Source organism: Tetranychus urticae, chromosome 2 (assembly GCF_039701765.1).
Source record: "Tetranychus urticae isolate SD_2017Ah chromosome 2, NJAU_TeUrti_SD_1.0, whole genome shotgun sequence".
NCBI classification, from domain to species: Eukaryota; Metazoa; Arthropoda; class Arachnida; order Trombidiformes; family Tetranychidae; genus Tetranychus; species Tetranychus urticae.
In genome coordinates, this window is record NC_142959.1 from 17,874,710 (window position 1) to 17,896,301 (window position 21,592).

At 31.7% G+C, this 21,592-nt stretch overlaps 3 protein-coding genes across 3 annotated transcripts in view; 2 read left to right on the forward strand and 1 right to left on the reverse strand.

The window, feature by feature from the left end:
* The first annotated feature begins 48 nt into the window (after positions 1 to 48).
* Positions 49 to 8,376, forward strand: Pi4KIIIalpha (phosphatidylinositol 4-kinase III alpha). Its single transcript, XM_015934417.3, has 18 exons — positions 49 to 639; positions 730 to 1,325; positions 1,446 to 2,372; positions 2,465 to 2,565; positions 2,623 to 2,782; positions 2,859 to 2,909; positions 2,976 to 3,503; positions 3,632 to 3,922; positions 3,999 to 4,577; positions 4,643 to 5,058; positions 5,177 to 5,749; positions 5,818 to 5,950; positions 6,022 to 6,147; positions 6,209 to 6,262; positions 6,350 to 6,470; positions 6,554 to 7,095; positions 7,170 to 7,416; positions 7,484 to 8,376. The coding sequence occupies exons 1-18, from the start codon at positions 147 to 149 to the stop codon at positions 7,867 to 7,869; spliced, it is 6,324 nt and encodes a 2,107-aa protein (XP_015789903.1). The 5' UTR covers positions 49 to 146; the 3' UTR covers positions 7,870 to 8,376.
* A 380-nt stretch (positions 8,377 to 8,756) lies between these two features.
* Positions 8,757 to 21,592, forward strand: part of LOC107366727 (uncharacterized) — a 30,096-nt gene continuing 17,260 nt past the window's right edge. Inside the window, exon 1 of the mRNA XM_015934353.2 lies at positions 8,757 to 9,538. Within this exon, the coding sequence (XP_015789839.1) occupies positions 9,355 to 9,538 (184 nt within the window). The 5' untranslated portion in view covers positions 8,757 to 9,354. The remainder of the gene's footprint in view (positions 9,539 to 21,592) is intronic.
* LOC107366729 (uncharacterized) lies at positions 18,942 to 19,876 on the reverse strand. The gene is made up of 2 exons (XM_015934357.3): positions 19,735 to 19,876; positions 18,942 to 19,668 (listed from the first exon to the last, which is right to left on the reverse strand). Exons 1-2 carry the CDS (start codon positions 19,769 to 19,771, stop codon positions 19,007 to 19,009), a joined length of 699 nt encoding a protein of 232 aa, XP_015789843.1. The 5' UTR covers positions 19,772 to 19,876; the 3' UTR covers positions 18,942 to 19,006.

The following is a 21,592-nucleotide window of genomic DNA, read 5'->3' on the forward strand; positions in this document are numbered from 1 at the left end:
GTTTTTATTCCATAGTGCCATCTATGGGAAGAAAAAAAAGAAGAAAGGGAAAGTTGAGTGAGAAAAAGGGAAAATAACAAATGTCAAGCTTTTGAACCAATTTATATTCATGTGAATATTTATAATAAGTGTTTTCATTAATCATCATGGGATTGCCCCCACATGATAGAGACTTTTATTTTCCAACAATTCAACGGCTCGGGCGGTTCATTGCTCGATGCCAAGATGATGATGGGTCCAGTTTTCAGAAATTGTGGGATCTCAGGCCTTTGGAAACTGAAGATTCCCTCTTTGTTTTGGATCAACAAGCTCAGGACACTGTTATTGCCATTGGGATTTACTTCATCGAATCTGGATTCAAGCAAAAAGAGTTGATTGTTCCATACCTTTTAAAGCTTCTTCGTGGTTTGTTTAAGGTAATTTGGATTAAGGATAACATTAAACTACATTCAACGGACCGAATACCGGCATCTGAGCGATTCAGCTTTTGTTTGAATACATTATTGTCGGATATTTCTTGCTTCAATGCTGATTGTCGAGATGAGATTCTTACAGAACAGGTCAACTTACTCTCAGTGCTAGTAAATATAATCTCAAGCTCAGGCCTTGCTGATTGTAAAGTTAATAACAATTTTAGAAGTATGTATTGGTATCTTTGTTTACTATAGATTTGTAATAATCAATTTTTCTTCATTTGTCCTATTTTCCTTCTCTTTTCTCCTTTTCTAGATAATTTATTTAAAAATATTATTCCTATTTATATTGGAGCTTGTCGTTCTATATGTCGAACACAGGCTGATGTAAATGATACACCATTGTTCCTCCGTTTATTTCCTGAACCATCGGATCTTCCTGTGGAAGACCTTTACCATAGTGTAGCTGAGATCAGCTCTAGTAACTCAATATCTAGAACTGGAACTCTCAATAAAAGAAACACTGCCGATCTTCAAAAATGCCCTCGATCATTTTCATCTCTATCAAACAGTGCCACTTGGGCTAACTCACAATTTCCTACTCGAGACTCAGGAGCCGATCTATTATCGTTAAACAGTGTTAGTTCAAATGTTCGAGGATCTTACTACTCCCCTCAAGCTAATAATTCGTCTCCGTGTGGATACCGAGAGAGTCAAATTTTGTTTTATAAATTTGGATCATGTTTTAATCAACTTGGTCGCATGCAACATAACGAAAAATCGTTTCGGAAACCGTTTAAATTATATAGTTTTTCACTTAGCCATATCCAATCGGTTCTATCAATTACTAAACGACTTCTTTCTAAAGAATTACTTCTCTTCTTGGACGAGCAAGTTCTCGATTTTGCTGCAGTACGTATTGTTATCGTTTTTCAAACATTTAACTTTCGATGAAAGCGTTGTTTGAAATCGTTTTCGTATTCTCAACAAACTGAGACAAACTCTTTTTATTTTTTTTTCTTTTCTATTTAGACGCTTCCCATTTCATCTTACCCATACAAATCACTAAGTGAATTATTGAATCTTGTAACTGTGGGACTTCTCAGAGAGCTATTGCAAAACGAATTAGATTCGCCTGTACCTTTCAGTAGAGATATTCATGAATTTGTCAAATTACTTTACGTTTCTGGACAAACTGATCTCACCAATAAACTAGCAGATCATTCTGAGGACCAAAACAATCCTGTTAATACTTGTAAATTAATTGTTCTTACTATTGCTGCATGTATCGATCTTTTAGTTTGGTCTTCAGATGAAAATGCTGCGGTTAGTTTATGCAATGGATTGACCGAGAAAATTAACTCATCCCATGGATCGAGATTAGCTAGCTCACAATATCCTCTGTTGATTGCTTGCCTTGATGGACTTGGTGATCTGTCTCATAAATTTCCTCATATATCAGAAGATGTCATTGCTTCTTTGCGTGATTTTTTAACCAATCCGTCACCCATCCTATTGCGACTTTACAAGCAAAATAATGAGATTCAAACTCGAAAAGGAACATTGAACATAACTATCTCGTATGAAGATACAAACCAAACAATTAACCCTAACAATTCATCTAATGTAATTTTCGAGCATCTAAGAGACCGAGCTATCCATAACTTGTGTATTGCTCTAAGATCTGGACTCAAAGTGGATCAACATTGTATCCAAGCATTCATTGCATCCGTCTCTAATCATCCCTATCACGTAGAAAAAAGTGACATTGAATCACAACTGATCTCAACAAATACGATAATCACTTTAGGGCGTTTAGCAGTCAACTTAGCTGATGCACCTCGTACCATGGAATCAATATTAACCTTTTTACATCAAAGATTTTGTGAACCACCATCATCTATTGATGCACTGATCGTCGAGCAATTAGGAAATATGGTGTTAGTCAGAAGCAGTGAGGTAATATTTATCATTATGTTTATCATTACTTATCATTATGGCCGTTTTTACACAATTTTGTCTCACTTTATTATCTTAATACTTATATTTAGCATATTTACGAGGAAGTAATGAAAATGTTCACCATGATCACGAAGCAATCAAGCGCCGCCTACAATGTTGGCTCACCTGATGATTGGAAACATGCCTATCGGTATGTTATTAATTTAATTAATTTGATATTTTTTTAACATTTCATTTCAATCTATAGGCATGTATCCTTGCCGGTTATCAACGCATTAACTCGAGTTGCGGAAAATTTGCAAGGGGAAACTGAGCAACTAGAATTACTGGTTAGATTACTGGAACTGTTTGTACAATTAGGATTGGAAGGGAAAAGAGCCAGCGAAAAAGCTCCTGCTGCAGTTAAAGTAAAATTTCTCATTACATTTTATACTAATTAATTGATTGAACACTCATTTCAAATGTAACTTTTTACTTATTTAGGCCTCAAGTAGTGCAGGAAACCTTGGAGTTTTGATTCCAGTTATTGCTACGGTAATATTTTTAATCTATTGAATTAAGAAGGGCAATCATTAAACTCTATTTTTCTTTATACTTTAGCTTTTACGAAAACTCCCTCCAATTACCGATCCAAAGCCCAGGCTTCATAAACTTTTTCGAGATTTTTGGCTTTATTGTGTTGTTATGGGTTTCACTTCAGGAACTAGTTTATGGCCCCGTGAATGGTATGATGGAGTTAAGGAAATTGCATCTAAATCACCTTTACTCAAATCAAGAGAGCATCTTCGATCTGAATTGCAGTACAATTCAGCTATTCGAAATGAGGCCGTTTCTGGTGGCGAACTGCAAGAAATTAGAAATCAAATTCTCAATGATCTCAATAATCCTGCTGAAATCGCTCCCATCATTAATAAATTGAGCTTTGCTCAATGTACATTCCTTTTATCTGTCTGTCGATTAGAAACCTTCCGTGTCCAAAGTCAAATTAACGGAAGATCTCAGTTTATGCACATTTTCTCATACTTGGAAGATGTTACCATTCAAAAAGACAAAGATGATATGTGGAAATGTATCTTAAGTGTTTCAGATAAAGTTTTTCGTGTTTTTCTTGATATTGTATCCAATAAGGTGAGCCAAAATTTCTAACTAAATCTTTTTTATTTTCCTTTAAACATAATTGATCGAACAGCCCATTTTTCGATAGATTGATTGAATTATCTGATCCAACTAACTTTTTTATTAATTTTCACTTTTAGCCCCGCAATAAAGAGAGAGATGCTGAACTTGAAGAATATGCAATTATATTTCTAGTCAAATTTAACCATCGGCAAAAGCAAATTCGTAGAGTTGCTGATAAATATCTCTCTGGTTTGGTTGATAAATTTCCACACTTACTATGGAGTAGTAAAGTTCTAACCACCATGCTAGACATTCTTAATGTACTTGGTAAATCTTTAACACTTGATTCGAATGAAGAAAATCCTGAACTAGAAATACCTAATAGCCATTTTAAGATACAATGTACTGATAGCATGGAATCAAAAGAGGTTAGTGAAAATTGTTGAAATTAACCGATACATTTGCTATATTTATAAACCATAAAAATCTCCCTTCTATTTACAGAGTATTGTGCGTGATTTTGCTGCAAGATCGGCTGAAATTATTCAAGAAGCCATGAAATGGGCTCCTAACACTACAAGATCTCACTTAGAAGATTACTTATCAAACCATCAACATTGTATCTCTGGATTAACTCAACATAGTGGACTCTCCTTAGCTGCTGAAAGTATCATTCGTTATTCTGGATTGAATTCATTATCGTCTCCAATATCATCTACAACTCTAGATCGTTGGCCGAATTGCGTTAAAAATATATGCTCAGAATTTGTTGCTACAATGTCACTTCGAAGTCATTATATTGGTGAAATTGATGGTATGATTACCATTCGTCAAGATCCTGAAGAAATCACGAATAATCTCTTAGCTAAATTCAAACTTACATGTCAAGAGAAAGATGTTTATGGTCATCGTGATTGTGCTTATAAAATTACAGCTTTATTAATTACAACTAGAGACTCTGATCGGCGTTTAATCCATGCTTTAGCATGGTCTCCAGTTTACCTCTTTTCACATGAAACTATTGATTGTATAATTTCATGTTGGAAATGGGGTCTTTCTGCCCGACCAGATCTTGAACTTCAGGTATATTATTTGTCATTTATCTTAATGGAACAACAATTTAATAATTTTTTCTCTTCATTTCACAGTTCATGCAAGATATTGTTGCTGCTTGGAATGCTACAGTAGATCGTAAAATGGGATTATTTTCACCTGATCCAGTTCAATTTGATCCTTTGGCACCAGAAGAAAACACTTCTTTTCAACCCTGTCCACCTTACCTTGGAGCTCATAGTCAATGGGTCAAATTTCTCATTGAAAGAATTGAGATTGTTAAATATTCTAGTCTTGACCAGGTTGAACTATTTGCTAACATGTTACACCGATCCTTGTCTATTATGGTTGGTAAAGCAGAAGGAAATTCTCGCCATATTGCAACTATTGGAACAAGATTTCGATTATTAACTTCAGGTCTTTCACTGGTACAAGGCGAAGCTCTTCCTAGATCAATTAGTAAGAGTGTTTTACGAGAAAGAATTTATTCAGCATCTATTGACTATTTCTGGTGAGTCAACAATTTCTCTTCATTCAACTCTTTTTCACCCTTTACAATGAATATTGTCTATCGACACTTTTCTGTTACAAGTTTCATAGCTTCTAAATGTTTACTTTTTGTTTCATAGCTCGGCTCAAATGTGTCCAACTCAAAAAGGTTTTGAACTTCGTGAAGATATCGTTTCACTGATTAAATTTTGGCAAACTCTTCTTTCCGAGAAAAAATATTTAAAGACTGCATATATTAATGACAATTTCAGTGATACCGTTAGTCAATCAGCTGCTTTATTACCTTCATATAACCAGCCATCTCTTACTGGAAGTGCTGAATTTAACCCGGCACGGGTTACACCAACCGGATGGATAAACACAGTTCCCTTGAGTAGCAATATGTCCACTATATCAAAACGATCGTCTGGTATTCGTGGTTCACAATCAAACAAAAAGCTAAACACACTTCCAGCTGACTTTTTCGTTAGAGATTATGTTCGTAAAAGAAATCTCATTTTAGGATTGTTAGCTGTTGAAATTGAATTCCTGTTGACTTGGCATAATCCAATGTCCCTAGCAGAGGCCAATATTTGTGGTCAAGAAAATATTGCCACTTGGAGGGAACAACAATTTAATGAGCGACAATGGAAGGAAACTGCTAGATTAGCTTGGGAAATATCTCCAGCTTTAGCAGTTTTCTTACCCTGCAGGTAAAACATTTGCTCTAATGTGTAACGTAACTTGCTTTATTGATTATTTTATTAATCTTATTTGACAGATTCAAAAGCTCTGAAGCACTCAAAAATGAAGTTTCTAGATTGGTTCGAATGTATCCTCTCTCTGTTTGTCACATTCCTGATGCACTCCAATACTTGATTAACTCTGATTCAATTCTTGCCGAATCACCTGAGGTGAGTTACTTTTATTTTTCATGGTTATATTAAAGGATAATTAATAATTCTGTTTATCCTCTTCATTACAGATTACTCATATGCTTACATGGGCTCGTATTTCACCAATCCAAGCGTTGTCATTTTTCTCACGTCAATATCCTCCTCATCCAATCACAGCTCAATATGCTGTTCGAATGCTCTCATCATATGCGCCGGTAATTAATTAACTCATCGCATAACCTTTATTTGTTACTAATTGTCTTAATTTTATTTTAGGAAGTAATTTTGTTCTACATTCCACAGTTAGTTCAAGCGATCAGATATGATTCTGTAAGTAAATTGTAACATCTATGAATAGACGATTTATTTTGTATAAATTTTCATAATAATAATAATTTATTGTCGTTTCAATTTCAGATGGGCTATGTTTCCGAGTTTATTAAAAACGCAGCTTCACGTTCACAATTATTAGCTCATCAGTTGATTTGGAATATGAAAACTAATATGTATCGAGATGAAGACTCACAAATTCCTGATCGTGAGTTATTTTCATTTCTCAATTATTTTTTAATGAAACCTTGAATTAACTATTTTTTTCCTCTCAATTATTCCAACTTATAGCTGATTTGCATGACTCCTTGGATCACATTATCACTTGCATCATTAATTCTCTTTCTGGTCCTGCTAAAGCATTCTACGAAAGAGAATTTGACTTTTTCGGAAAAATCACTGCTATTTCGGGAGACATTCGTCAATATCCAAAAGGAAAGGAACGTAAAAATGCTCTTCTCAAGGCTCTCAAACGAATTGAAGTTCAACCTGGTTGTTACCTTCCGTCCAATTTTGAATCTGTTGTTCTTGATATAGACTCTGACTCAGGTGTGCCCTTGCAAAGTGCAGCTAAAGCACCATTTTTAGCTCGATTTAGAGTCGCTCGATGTGGTATTAGTGAAGTAGAGAAGCTTGGTTTAATGAAAACTGAACAGACAAATCAAATTCATGTTGGATATGAAACATGGCAAGCTGCAATTTTCAAAGTCGGTGATGATGTGCGCCAAGACATGTTAGCCTTACAAATAATTGGAATCTTTAAGAATATATTCCTGAAATGTGGCTTAGATTTATTTATGTTTCGCTATCAAGTTGTTGCAACCTCTCCTGGAGTAAGTAGACAGTAAATTGAATTTTTCCTTATCCAAATTATTTCCATTCTTTAACTTGATCTTTGTATTTTTAGTGTGGAGTAATTGAGTGCGTTCCAGATGCAAAATCTCGAGATCAACTTGGTCGTGAAACGGACATATCTTTATATGATTATTTCCTCAAGACTTATGGAGACGAAGGAACTAAACAGTTTCAGGAGGCTAGACGTAATTTCGTCAAAAGTATGGCTGCTTACAGTGTTATCGGCTTTCTTTTACAAATTAAAGACAGACACAATGGAAATATTATGATTGATAAAGATGGTCATATTATTCACATAGGTAAGATGAACTATAAATCAAACTTGAAATTGTTTCTAAATCAATTTTCACCTCTTTCAATCTTTAGATTTTGGTTTCATGTTTGAAAGCTCACCCGGTGGTAATTTAGGCTTTGAACCTGATATTAAATTAACAGATGAAATGGTCATGGTAATGGGTGGTAAAATGGAAACACCAACATTTCGCTGGTTCATGGAACTGTGTGTTCAAGCTTATTTGGCAATCCGTCCATATAACGAGGCAATTATTTCCCTTGTTTCCCTAATGTTGGACACTGGTTTACCCTGTTTCCGTGGTCAAACAATAAAACAATTACGAGCTCGTTTCTCGCCCAACTCTAGTGAAAAAGAAGCTGCCGCTTACATGTTGAAAATCATTCGAGACTCTTTCCTAAATTTCCGTACCAAGACATACGATATGATTCAATACTATCAGAACCAAATCCCATATTAATTTCGACTGATTCAATGGAAATGGCTTTGCAAACGCCTTAATTGTTATCCCCCAAAAACGAAACGTTCAATACTGATGTTGACTTTTTTCCTCTCTCTCTCTCTCTCTTTCTTCGCGCCTTCACTCATTGAAATCATTCCTTGTTCGCTAATTTAATCAACTTACTTATCCCTAAATAGGAAAGTGTTAGTTTAATTGTTAATCCTAGTCTCACTTGACATCTGATAGATTGATCACTCACTAATAATGCATCTTATTTGTTTAAAATTGAAATTGTTATATTTTTGTCTTTTAATCAACAAATCAATGAGTAACCTACATTATTTACGAGAGACAAATGTTTACACTTACGCTGTGCAGTGAATTAATATAAAAACAAATAATATGAATTGTTATCATTCCTTTAATGCCAATAACTGTTAACTAATGAATGCTGTAATTTCAATAAAACTGTGTGACGTTATTAAAGCATAAGCAAAACAAATTCAAAATAATTTATAACAAAAATTGTAAAATAATTTCCTCTTGATTTATATCAAACAAATGAAATAAACTGTAAATCGTAAAAATTGTAACACAATTAGATAACCGATTGAATAATGAACTGATAAGCAAATTACACTTCAATCACATTTACAGTAAATAGATAATCCAGAATAAAATAGTTTAACCGTAAATTGAAACTCACTTTTGATTTGATTCAATTTTGATACTTTGGAATGTCCAATTTACCTGAAATTGAACATTTCTTTAACCAAATGAAACCTAAAAATGTTGATCTTCCGAATGAGTCATATTCAACCTCCTATTTAGGAGGAGCTTAGTCTTTCTCGGTTTACTGTCTTCTTTGAGTGTGAGACCGAGTAAAGCCAAGGTCTTACTTGGTTACTTCAGTTTTGAGCGCGCACTTATCAACATCTCTTTCAATGTATGTTAACTTAACACTTTGTAATCAACTTTAATTATCGGATTGTTTAACCACAATTGGCTGTTAAAACTGTGTCCCTCTCTGCTTCTATGGATATTGTTATAATCAACTGGAATCTTGTAATCAAAGGACCACAATTGACCATTTTGTTACCATTTCAATTTAAACTGTGATGATTTAATCGTTCAAAATTACACTTTCTTCTCATTTCTCTCTTGATAAGCCATTGTTTTTCATCTAACCGTTTCATCATAAAACAAGTGACAAATATCTTTCCATTTTATGTGTATCTTGGTGATTCGTGTGTTAACACATTTACTTTATCAAAAGCAAATCAACAACAGGATAAATGATTAAAAATAGACAAGAAAAGAATACCAACTGTTAATAAGCTTTTTCGTTTTTCTTTTTTTTATTCTTATTTATATTCTCTTTGCCATTCAAGTTTCATCTTTATCAACGTTTCGTCTATTTTGTTTTGTTTCTTTGCGCTTTTTCATCGACCAAATTATTCTATCATCAACCATAATTTGTGTTCCCAGCTTTATTAGTTAATCATGGTTCAATTTGCAAGTAAATCTCTCAAAATTAAGCCTCAACTTAAGTCAATGGATGACCCAAGTTGCAGCCATTTTAATTACCGTTCACATTCCCACCGACAAAACTGTTACCATTGGACTTTATTAGTCATTTTTTTCCTCTCATCTTTATCACTGACAATTTCATCAGCCACTCATAGAGGTAAGTTTACCATTCTTGTTTACATTTCATTCCTTTCTCTTGTTTCTCTGTCCTCCTGTCTTCTGTCTCCTTTTAGATTCCATTTTATCGTCTTCATCATCCTTCTTTCCTTTGTAATCATCAACAAAATTAACAGTAAACATCTAAATAGCAGCATCTTCAATCATAAAAATATCTCCTATTGTGTTTCATTTCTTCCCATCCTACGCTTTCTTTGATTAACCTATTGAAATCCTTGGCTGTCAAAATCAAGGATAAACTTAGACTATCAAGAATCAAACTGTTTATTTGCTGGTTAATTGTGTTTTCTTAATTCATGTATTAACTCATTTACCAGAGTAAATTACTCATCATGTTGAATAGATCAATATTGGACAGCAATTGATTGATCATCCTTTGATTGAGCTTGTTCAATTTTTAAATATTTAACATCTGACTGAATCTTCAAAAATAGTGAACCAACTCAGCTCAAGCTCATGAAATAGTCATATTTTATTCAAGATTAACCTTTCAAATTAAATTTAAAGGTTGACATCTCTTTTAACAAACAAATAAAGCTCAATAGTCAAGAGGCAGGGTTACAATAAAAATGAAATTAACGTAAATTGTACCATATAATATGATGATTGTAGTAGCAAACTAATGGTCAAAACTTCACAATATATTCACAGTAAAAGCAAATTATCCTCTATTCCTAAGTATCTATGGGCGAATTATGATGTTAATAAATGATAATTGGTAGATGATGAGCTCAGTAAATGACAATTTAATTGGATGATTAAGATGAACAAAGGCAATAGTAAATTTAGCGTAGGATTCAAAGGTGTTACCTGTGCTTCAATTTGAATACAATTCAACCTCTGTTAACTTATTCAACCAATGTATCACCATAAACTCATTTCTCCGCCAGTTTGATGAATTACTTTGGGTGATTTCAAATGTAAACTGGCAATAATAATGGAAGCTAATGTTTCAATGTCATTACTTCCTACACAATTTAATAATTTTTACCTTTTGAATAATTTATCTATTTTCCGATATCACTTCAATGTTGCTCCCAATAAACTTAGCAATAATCAAACCTGAATCAAGTGTGTAGCATTGATAAGATAACGGGATAAATTGTTTGTTTTAATTACACAGATGATACAACAAAATACTCGACATCGACAGTCTCTGTGACCCAGACAAGAGTGAAAAAATTCATTCCAATCAGGATACTGAATATATAAAGGTCAAGGTCATGAATAGAATGAGCATGTCAGTTGAATTGATGAGAATTGAAAGGATTGAATTGATAGGCTTCCAACAGATTTCCTTTCATTTTTGTCTGGATGATAATGTTTCTCGACATTAACAGCTCAATAGCAAGGATAATTATCAATGATGAAATTATCATTGTCATGGTGTAAGAATAAAGGTGGGAAAATGTTTGATTCAAAGAAAAAAAAGAACCAAAAATTGTAGCTTTTCTCCCCAACCAGAAACCAAATAATCATGTGATTACATGATGTGACAAATAATGGTTGCACTTTCATTATAATCATCCAAAGATGGTTCAGTGTTAATATTAATACACTTATTCACCAAGACAGCAATTTGATGGAGCAAAAAATTTTGTTTCTTCCTCTGTTTTCATCATTTTACTTCAACCTTAACATTCAGAAAACTCTTCCCTGTTTAATCAACATCTCCTTCTCTGGACCGATTGTGTGTCATGTTTCCTTCAATGTCAATTTTTGTCATCTAATTTACTCAATGTGATTAAATTGACTTCAATCAATTCCCATTAGATGGTTTGAAATGCGATTCTTGAAAATCACAATTATTTCCTCTTCACTGTTTTTCAATCTCAAGTGATGATTGTCAATGAAAAGGTTATCCAAAATTGCGGTTCAATTTGATTTTCAATTAAATTGCAAATCAAACATCAATAAACCAATTTGAACGTTTCATATCATAAATCAATTAAACTCCTAAAATGTTATCAAATCAATTTAGAGATTCATTGAGCTAATAATACATTAAATGTAAATGTGTAAAAGCATGAAAGTTAAAGGTGAAAAGAATATTCAAAAATATTTGAAATTTCACCTTTAAACTTGAATATCAACATTATATTGTTAAAGTGCTAAATTACCTTTTGATTGTTCGTCAATCAATACCTTTCATACCAAACACTTCACAGACTTTGACCTCTCTACCTTTTGATGCAACAATCAATCTTTGGGAAAAAATTCGTGTCTCTCCTCATCTCTGGTTTATCCTTTTTGCTTCAATGATTTTTCTTCTTTATCATCCGCATCTTCATCAATTTCACTTTCATTTTTGACTTAACCGAAACTTTGAGTGAAGCCATTTTTACCTTGCATTTGCTTTCAATATTCCCACACTTTTGCAAACAATCTATTGATTAAATTTTCTGTTAATTATTTTGTCTATGAGATTCTCTCACCAATCCAATCAATTGAACATTAATTGTTGACACCATTTATTGTATTTCAACTATTGTTTTCCTTTTACTATCAAATACAACTTAATCCAATTCATATGATTATTTATCTCCACATCTTGACCCATATAATCATGTCATCATTTAGAGACGCAATCAAATTCAGGGCAATTTTTTTGCGTTGAAACAAAATTCCTACTCTTGGTAGCAAAATGATATCCAAAGTATTAAATAATTGCAAGTTAAATCAACTTTGGTGACAAGAAAATAACAAGCTGCTTAATATATTTTTCAGTTCTGTTAAATATCATCACTTGAGGCTATTATTCAACATCAAAATACCGATTCCATTCTTATTTCAGGTTTCCACTCAGACAATGTTATCTTTCATTTTCTTCATGCTTGCTGTTAGGAAAAAAAACACATAATAACCACTTTTATTCTGTTTTTTTGCCTTTGCTATTTTGTATTTTGTCTTATTTCATCTTCATCTTTGAAGTATAAACCGAAGCAAAGGAAAAGGTTGAATTTTCTCTTCATCTTTCAATCCTTCTCATGAACCTTGTTTCACTTTATTTTCCCCTGAATCTCCTCCTTCTCCTCCCTCTTTGCCAAGACAACTTTGTTTGCTAATAGACCGAGAAAATTGTTGCCAACAACTGCAAGACTACTTTTGTCTTCATCTTGAGCTTTTTTTCAATGAAATCAACATGAGACAAAAATTCAAGTAATTATCGATGATTGATATCAAGTTTGGTCGAACAGCAAATGTTAACTAATGTACAAGAACCCAAATAATGCTCTAATGATATCTTCATTCACATTCCAACCTTTACCAGAAACAGTAGTTTTGTTCAATGCAAGTAAAAACATTTTAACCGTATCTGTAAATAACAACATAATTGATGAACTTCAATTGTTTGATGTTCAAGTTAGCATTTATTGTAAAAGCAGTTGAGGCGGGAAACTTAGGAAAGCAAAAGAAGAAACTGCAAAAAAACTAATAGACAGAGAAGAGGAGGAAAAAAAGATGAAAAGAAGGTAAAAGACAGTAAAAATGTTGGTTAGGTAAGAAATGAAAAGTTGATGAAAAAATAAAACAACACACATGATGATGGGATTCACGATTCATTGTTAGTAACATAGTCACGGTGTTTGCATTGCATCAATGCTGCTGTCAAGCTTTACCGGTTTGTAAATAATCGCTTCTCTCTCACTTTCATATCTCACTCGTTGATCCATTGATGCATCCAATAAAAGCTGTTGCTCACTCTCACTAAATATTTTAAGTTATTTACGAGAAGTGAATGGGAAACGATATTGAATGCAAATGTTATTGAATATTGTTGACCTGAAGATGCTGCAAGAAGCATTCATCCGAAGACAAAAATGTTTCATCTTTAGCTGATGGTCAATGTTGAGTTTATTTGATAGGAAAAGCATAATGTTTACAAGAGCGATTGACATTTTGAAAACGTGTAAAAAGCATTCATCATCTTTGATTTACTTCTTTTTCCTCTTTCCTTTGTTCAATTTGAAGTTGATGTCTTTTGTGCATCTTTACCTGAAAAATTACCTTTACCTTTACATCTTTTACCCACAACCAGCTCTTGATTTCCTAACAGGAAATATTTCAGCCAATTGTCAGAGTTGAATATTGAAAGACAATATTTTAAATTAACTCTAAATGCTTATAAAAGTTGACCTCACAACTTATTGACAACAATTTTTTTACCAAGGTGAGGTTACAATAGGAATGTTCAACTTTTGTCTCTTGTCCAGTGAACAATAACAATACCTTTGATGGGTGGTTGACTAAATGGAATCGTTGATTGCTATTTTGTAAATTAACTTCTAGTTAACTGATGATTAACTTTGACAACAATGTGTATTAAATTGTTGGATAAAAAAAGGTAATAGGTAAGTATTACCTGACCAAGAATTTGGTTGTTGCATCGATGATCCGGAAGAAAGGTTGAATACCCTAAAGTAACCGGTTCTTGTTAACCAGAGTGTTTTGTCCTACTGCTTTTTTTACCATTCAAAGGTTTCTCTAAAAACTCAAGATGATCTTCATGATAATGATGCTCTTCATCTTACTCTTTCCATCCTTTCATCTCACCCGCATCATCTCATCTTTCCATCTTCATGTTCGCATCGTCATTTTAAAATTTTCATTTTTTTCATCAAAAGTGTAAAAATGAAAAAAATGAATTTTAAAGACTAATTCTGTTTACGATTAATCTTGTCGTTTCTCCTCTCAATATTAAAACTAATCACAATTTCCCGTGACACTAATGATAATTGTGATTCTCAGCATTTCTTACCTTTTCATCTTTACCTCGAAATTTCGTGCAATCCATAATAAAAGCTTTTCTCAGATCACCTTTGGTAATCATCAACATCATTACAATCATCATTGAACACAAAAGTTAATTCATTTCTCTCTTTCAGTTTGACCATAAAATTAGTTTAAAAGAGGTTTCATTTACAAATTTTAATTACAATTTTCATTAAAATGAATTGTAGTTCAATTGTAATACTTTTTACCTTTTTTGTTAACAATTTTGCCCTTTTCATGAAATTGAATGACGATTGTGCCTGGTCAAGTTAATTTAATGGTAAATTAAGTTATCTTTATCCTTGACTGGACATGGTTTTGTATTGAAAATTGATGAGTACCAAAAAATAGAAGCAAAAAGTTACTGAAAAGATGAAAAAAGATATTGCTATTAAAACTGTTGCTTTTGTAATTGAGAAGACAAATGACTTTGTAAAGCTTGGCACTCAATCTTTCAACAAATTGTTGTTTATAATTTACTCAATTGTAATTTATCTGTATTCATCTCAGGCCCAGTTTTTATGTTTATCACTTTTTTCACGTTATTTTTGCTTCAATTTAATTCCAATTGCCTAGTTGATTGAACTTGCAATTGTTAGTTTATTGCTGATCGATTTTCATCTTTTTTAAATCACTTGCAATGTTTCATGTAAACACAAAAAACAAATGATAAAACTTGAATTCTAATTTATCCTTCAATTTTCATGATAATCATGATCAATCTATCCTTCATCACATAAGATTGAGTTAAGCGAGGTATCAAACACATTCTTGTTAAAGTGAAATAAAACTCAGACTGATCTCGTTTTAATCTGAATTAAATCTGTCAGCTTTGGTGAGCCAATAAGTTGAAGCAAGTAAAGTTTAGCAAGATTTTTCACCAAATTTAATCCGCTTGCAATTAGCTGGATTTGAAGAGTAAAATGAGGAGAAAATTTGTTCATTTTTTGCTTAAAAGTGTTCACCTCGGTATCATGGAAATGAAATACTTTTATATCTTTCATAATCTCATGAAACTCAGTTTATCCTTCGCACTTGTTATCATAAAGTCAAAATCAAATCTTGTTGAGATGATAGATCACCACAATTCCTGACAAGAATACTTGATAAAAATTTATTTTTACACACTAATGAACATGAACAATGAAAATCTTCAATTTTACTGAATCTAAATTGAACCAAAATAATGATCATTGACCAAATCAATGATACCTGATAAAACCTATGACATTACCGTGAACTTCAGTTGTTTCAAGTCTTATCTTCTCTTGAACTTCAAGATTCGGTCAAGAATTATCGGAACTTAGTGCTAGTTTTTGATTGATTTTATCGCAATGTTAATCAATAGTCTAATGTGAACTTGATTCTTGTTAACAGTTATCTTGATTCATCGTTTTCTCAAATCAGCAAATCTCTTAATCAGAACTTTTTTACCCTGCAAACAAATTATTTGGATTAGTCTTGTATCTCACTTCATCTTTTTTGCACCAACCAACAAAAATAAACACAATTTGATTCAATTCCTAACATAATCAGTTTGTTAAATAAACTAAAATTGATCAATAACAAACTTGAATCCATTTTTAATCCAGCTTAAGACATCTTTAATCACTTCATTTCAACATTATCTAGATTTATTGTTTCATAAAAATCAGTAAAACGTTGAATTACAATTTAATCATTTGACTTAAATCTCTACAAAAGCTTAATTAATCATTAACTTGCCTGCAAAATGTTTAATCTTTTAAAACTAATGAAAATTGAAACTTTAACAACCAAATCAAGTTCATTGGTCATTTTAACCATTAATAATTGACAATTTGATACTAATAATGTTTAATTTGATTTGGTCATTCTATAATTGTTTATCACACAACTTTAAAAAAACTTCAAATGATAATTCAATTGTAAACTACCGTTACAATTGATAAAACGTGTCTTTCACAATTAAACCCTCTAATCTGTTTCACGAACCAATTAACAATTGTTTTGGCAAATAAAAAACATTCAACTTTACAGTTATTACAATTAATTTAATTTGACCATTTAACAGGGTTTAAACATGTAATTACATTTCATATTTCATATCATTGAATCGTTACATTAGTATCATTATTCAGTGATTGTTTTGTTATCTTTCACCAAGGTTTCCATTGTTTACCTTTTACTTCAGATTAACCTTGATTGCTTACCCTAATCATAACCTTATTAACAATAAACATTGTAGCCATTTAGTAATAACTTATGACAATAAAATCATGTAAACATTTTGAAAACCTTGATTGTTCGGAAACGCAAAAAAAAAGATGTTTGACAATTAACAATTGCATCTAAAATAGAATCAAAATAACATGAGAATCTGAGTTGAGAATAATTGTAAACTTGTTGATTGTTAATTAATGCAATGTTCACACAAAATGACTCTAATTACTTGATATTTAACTTTAATTATCTTTTGATTTACATTCTTTTTCTCCATGAATTAATCAAGTTAATAAGATGCCGGTTAACTTTAATATTTTATCCTCAAATGATGAGTACAAAAAATAGATTAACAGAGGAACCTGTGAGAAGATGTTGAAAGCAATTTGCTTGAATGGTCAAATTATTTCATATCACGCACCATCTAAAGGTGGTAAAAAGGTAAAACTAATCTTGAACAAAATGAGCAAAATGTTGCACAAAAATATCGGAAATATTATCATCATTAACCTTGTAACTCTGCTAAATCTGTATTCAATTGATAACCTTATTTACTTATGAAACATTTTTTCTCCTAGTTCATTATTCTTGTCCAGTTAAATGACACTTGACCATCACGAAGAGTGAGATAAGTGCTGAAATGGTTGAAACACTTTTCTTCCGTTTCCTTTCATCTTATTACCATCTCTTTACTGTTATTGCTTATTATGCTGATTATTTGAACCTTGTGTTGAATGAGTCACAACATTTCTCCTCCTCTCATGAATAAAAAGACTCTCCATGAAAAGAGCAACTCTCATGAATGAAATGATCATAAATAAATGTCTAGTTACAGTTGAAATTGTCCCTCACAACTCAATTTAACCCCTTTTGTTGAAAACCCTGACTTCCCATTCATTTTAATGCTCTTTATAACATGATTTAATGTCCATTGATTATGTTTCGCCATTCAATCTGTCTTCGTATTCTCGGCTAATTAAATATATCAATGAGCTTGGTCATCATGACAATTTGAAACTTTCAGCTTTTTCTGTTTTCTTGTTTTCTTATGTTTTCCATCCAAACTTCACATTTATTTTTGGCTCAACTTTCATGATGATTAGGCTTTTATCCTGGGAGGTTTACATTTGCTCCGTTGATGTAATGTGAAAAATAATCCGATTAACTTTATGAATGAAAACAAGATCAATTCATTTCGCACAGCTTCACATGAAACTTTTTCCCTTGAATTTCATTAAAACTTACATTACTCATAATCTGGTAAAACAATAAAAAAAGACGTTAACTGTTGTCTCAATATAATAGCTCAAGTAGTGAACCATTGATGAACAATTTAAATCAATAATTTCTGAATCTGTAACAACATCTTAAATTTAATCCAATATTTGAAAGGTTAAGAAGCTGTAACAATTTGATTTTGAAATTTTGGTAAAGGGTGTTGCGGATAAAAAGGAGAATTTATCTTACCTAAAATTTTGATAAAGATGACATTGACCATGATAACAATGAAGATAACAAAATTGCAGAAGAAACAAACGTAGACAAATCAATTTATCAATAAATCGTCATCTTTATCAAAATTTTAGGAAAGATAAATTCTCCTTTTTATCCGCAACACCCTTTAAGACTTAACATCATCAATATAAAGTTGAATAAAATCAGGTTATGACCCAAAAAATGATATCAATTCAATAATTCCACAGAATCTGGCAACTTGAGAAAATCAGAAATTGTAATTATTCCTATCATTAAGGATAATCACAGTTTTTTAAATGAAAAAAGTTCATCGACTGTGAAAAATGATAAATTGATACAGTTATCAGTTCTTATTAATATCAATAATTCATTTTGATTGTTTTTTGCTTTTTTGAATTATCAAGGGCCGATCCGATGAACTAAAATGTTTGTCAAAATGTTTGTTAATTGGCAATGTTTGTTAAAATTAATCAATTTTGATTAATGTCATTTTAAATCTTAATTAGAAAGCGCCATCTTTTGTTTTTTAATGATTTTAAAAGATAACTAAAAATCTTTTATAATCAAAAAGATAAGAAATTTAATCTAAAAAATGTAAAAGCGCATGAATGAAATGATTGTTAATTTTTTGATCGGACAGTGTTAATGTTGATGACGTAATAAAATCAAACAAACATTGCCAACTAACAAAGATTTAACCAACATTTTTAACATTTTTTGGTTCATCGGATCGGCCCCAAGTTGAATGTATTAAAACAACTATAACTCAACCTTTGATTAGAATCTTTAGATTAAATATTAAAATTCAAACCAACAAAGCATCGACAGAAATCGTCCAAACAAGTGACTGCTGAATAAATGAACATATCGACAGATGTTATTTGAATCAAAAGGTAGAGTTAAAGTGATTTAAAAATGAATAGATTTTCACATTAAAGTTAGTTTTGCATTTAATTCATTAATGTATTTACTTTAGAGACAAGCTTCAAAATTGTCTTCAATTTTTAAGGAAATCTCGTCTGAAAAGCTTTATCAAGATAGCGAATCGCTTCAAACATTGATCCAATGCTCGAAGTGCAATATGTTGATCAATCCAATAATTACCACTGAGGTTTTGTACTTCTTTGGATAACGAGGTTAGACTGTCGAAAATCTCCATATTAATTCGTTTGGAATTTCCATTCGATTCTTCGTAATCACAAACCAAGATAATGTCACCAATATAAGCATCAATCAAAGCTTGAAATTTATTTTTCGGGAAGTGATAAATATCGATTGAAGCCAATGAGTTTGTGCTGTAATCATCAACACTAGCAATGTTTAAATGTGGATAAACCTTATTCAAGATCTCCACAGTTTGTTCGTAAAATTCAAACAGATCAAGGCTTTCTTCATCACGCAAACTAACAACCGTTTGATTATTGCCTTTTGTACCCTTTGAAGTGGCCCAATTGACGAGTAGCGATAATGATTTATCCGTAGATTCACAAAAGGCTTTGGTTGCATCTGAGAGTGTTTCATTTTTGCACTCAGAATTCAATTGGTAAATTCGTCTGTTTACAAGGGTAATGAATATCGGCTTTGGTATACCGGTATAAGGATATAAACTTTTCATAAAGTCCAATTCTCGCATTGATGAGCATATTGACACATTGATCACTGTAACAAAGTAAAATTGAAAAAGATATTAAAATTCGTGAACTGCCAGAAAAATATGCAACTCACATGTAACCATAAAGATGAGTCCAGTCGAGTACTTCATTGTAAAAACAGTTGATTAATACTCAAATAACAATCAATTTATTCAGTAATTATTAATATATTGCTGTTATTGTTTCACTTAACTAGTCGCAACTTGATCAACAACACTAAATTGAATAGATTTTAAATCGTTAGTTCAATCATAGCATTGCTATATGTCCTGCTTCATTGTTATTTTAAAAAATCTTTTATCGGAAAAATTGAAATCACTGAAACCAATCTGTTCAGTAATTGTTCACCAAACTTATCTAATTTATTCTCATTGTTCTGTCTTTATTATCGCCTTTTTCAAAGCAAAAATGAAAATGCTAGTGATAATTCACTTGGAATTTTGATTACCACTTGGTCACAAGATTACTCCTTTTTTATCAAATGCCAGAATTTTCATCACATTGAACTTAAATATGAATTGGAGTATGAGCTCAATATCGCTTGGCTCACAACATTTGGTTTTATTGTACTTCTAATTCAGAAATGAACCATCAACCTGAATGCTAAAAATTTTTTCTTCAGAACTCAATAGTTAAATATGGTTTTGTATGTTTTCTCTTGTCTCTATTTACACGAATTTCTCAGAAGCCTGAAGTTCTGACTATTTTTCGTGTTTGATCATGGCTTTCATGCTACGTCAAAATTTCTTAACAGCTAAGTTTGGCCACAATTTGAGCGCTAAATTTTGATGTTTTGACTTGATATATTGTATGGATTGCTTTTGATGATTCCATGAAATTCCAATCAATCTGATATAAAAAACTTGTTCTCATAGCTTTTGAAAAGTTTCCAGTTAATACCAATGATTGTCTTTTAAGTGTAATAATTTTAGGCCAAACGATAATCCAATCATGTAATGATACTTAACATATAACCAGGAGCGTCAAAAGTTTCCTCCAATAATAGTAATGATAATAATAATTGAATTTGATTATTATTTGGTAATGATTGTTTCTTTTGATGGACTTTGAAGTATATCATTAACCCATTCAGTTATCTACGAATTTTACCTTTCTATTAATTCAGATCATCTTTTTTTCCCTAACCATTTGATAACAATATCAAGCAACTCGGTAGGTCTACTGATATTGCAATCAATAAAACATTTCATTTTTTTCATTCTTTTCCAACCTTTCTCTCGTTGTAACCCGATATCATGAAAACGATTCATCATTGACAAATGATGAATGATAATAATCAGATTGCAGTACTTCTGGTCAGTTAAAGTTCATCATTTAGTTCAACCGTTTATCCTTTCAAATGATCATCAGGTGAAACAAATAGAACAATAACTTTTCAAAAGCCATTATATCTTGTTGATTGGCAAAATGTTATTTACAATTAACCAACAATAAATCCTAAGTAATTAGTCAATTTTTCATGTTGATTCATATTTCTCTTAATGAAACACAAGTTTGAAGTTTCAAAAGTTTCAATGTTTAGTCAAAAGCAACTGTCAACTTGATTGACATGAAACTATCAATAATTAAATTTAAATGAGCTCTGAATCCAACCTCCAATCAAATATTATTAAAACTGTATATTGACTGTTATCTTCATGGGTTGCCCCGTCAAAGGCATTAACTTGATTATTCAACTTTGAGGCTATAATGCTAACTAACCTCCAAAATTGTAAATGATGAGAGTTAAACCTTTTTCATTTCTAGTCAACTTTTCCTACCAAAAAATGTGTACTTTTAAAAAACAATTTATGATGGATTAGCCTTAATTTGACAGTTATGATGGGATTCAAATGAGAGATGAACCTCCCATGAAACAGGGAAACTATGCAAATTCAAAATTCACCGTATAATTAGCAAGAGTAACTTCA

What these genes read in the sequence shown, in the direction of transcription:
- Pi4KIIIalpha (XM_015934417.3), top strand. Translation starts at nt 147, where the DNA reads ATGGGATTGCCCCCACATGATAGAGACTTTTATTTTCCAACAATTCAA. An exon ending in AAGTTCTCGATTTTGCTGCA is followed by an intron (nt 1,326 to 1,445) that starts GTACGTATTGTT and finishes TTTTCTATTTAG; the next exon opens with ACGCTTCCCATTTCATCTTA. An exon ending in TTGATATTGTATCCAATAAG is followed by an intron (nt 3,504 to 3,631) that starts GTGAGCCAAAAT and finishes TTTCACTTTTAG; the next exon opens with CCCCGCAATAAAGAGAGAGA.
- LOC107366729 (XM_015934357.3), bottom strand. Translation starts at nt 19,771, where the DNA reads ATGAAGTACTCGACTGGACTCATCTTTATGGTTACAT. An exon ending in ACTCATCTTTATGGTTACAT is followed by an intron (nt 19,669 to 19,734) that starts GTGAGTTGCATA and finishes ACTTTGTTACAG; the next exon opens with TGATCAATGTGTCAATATGC.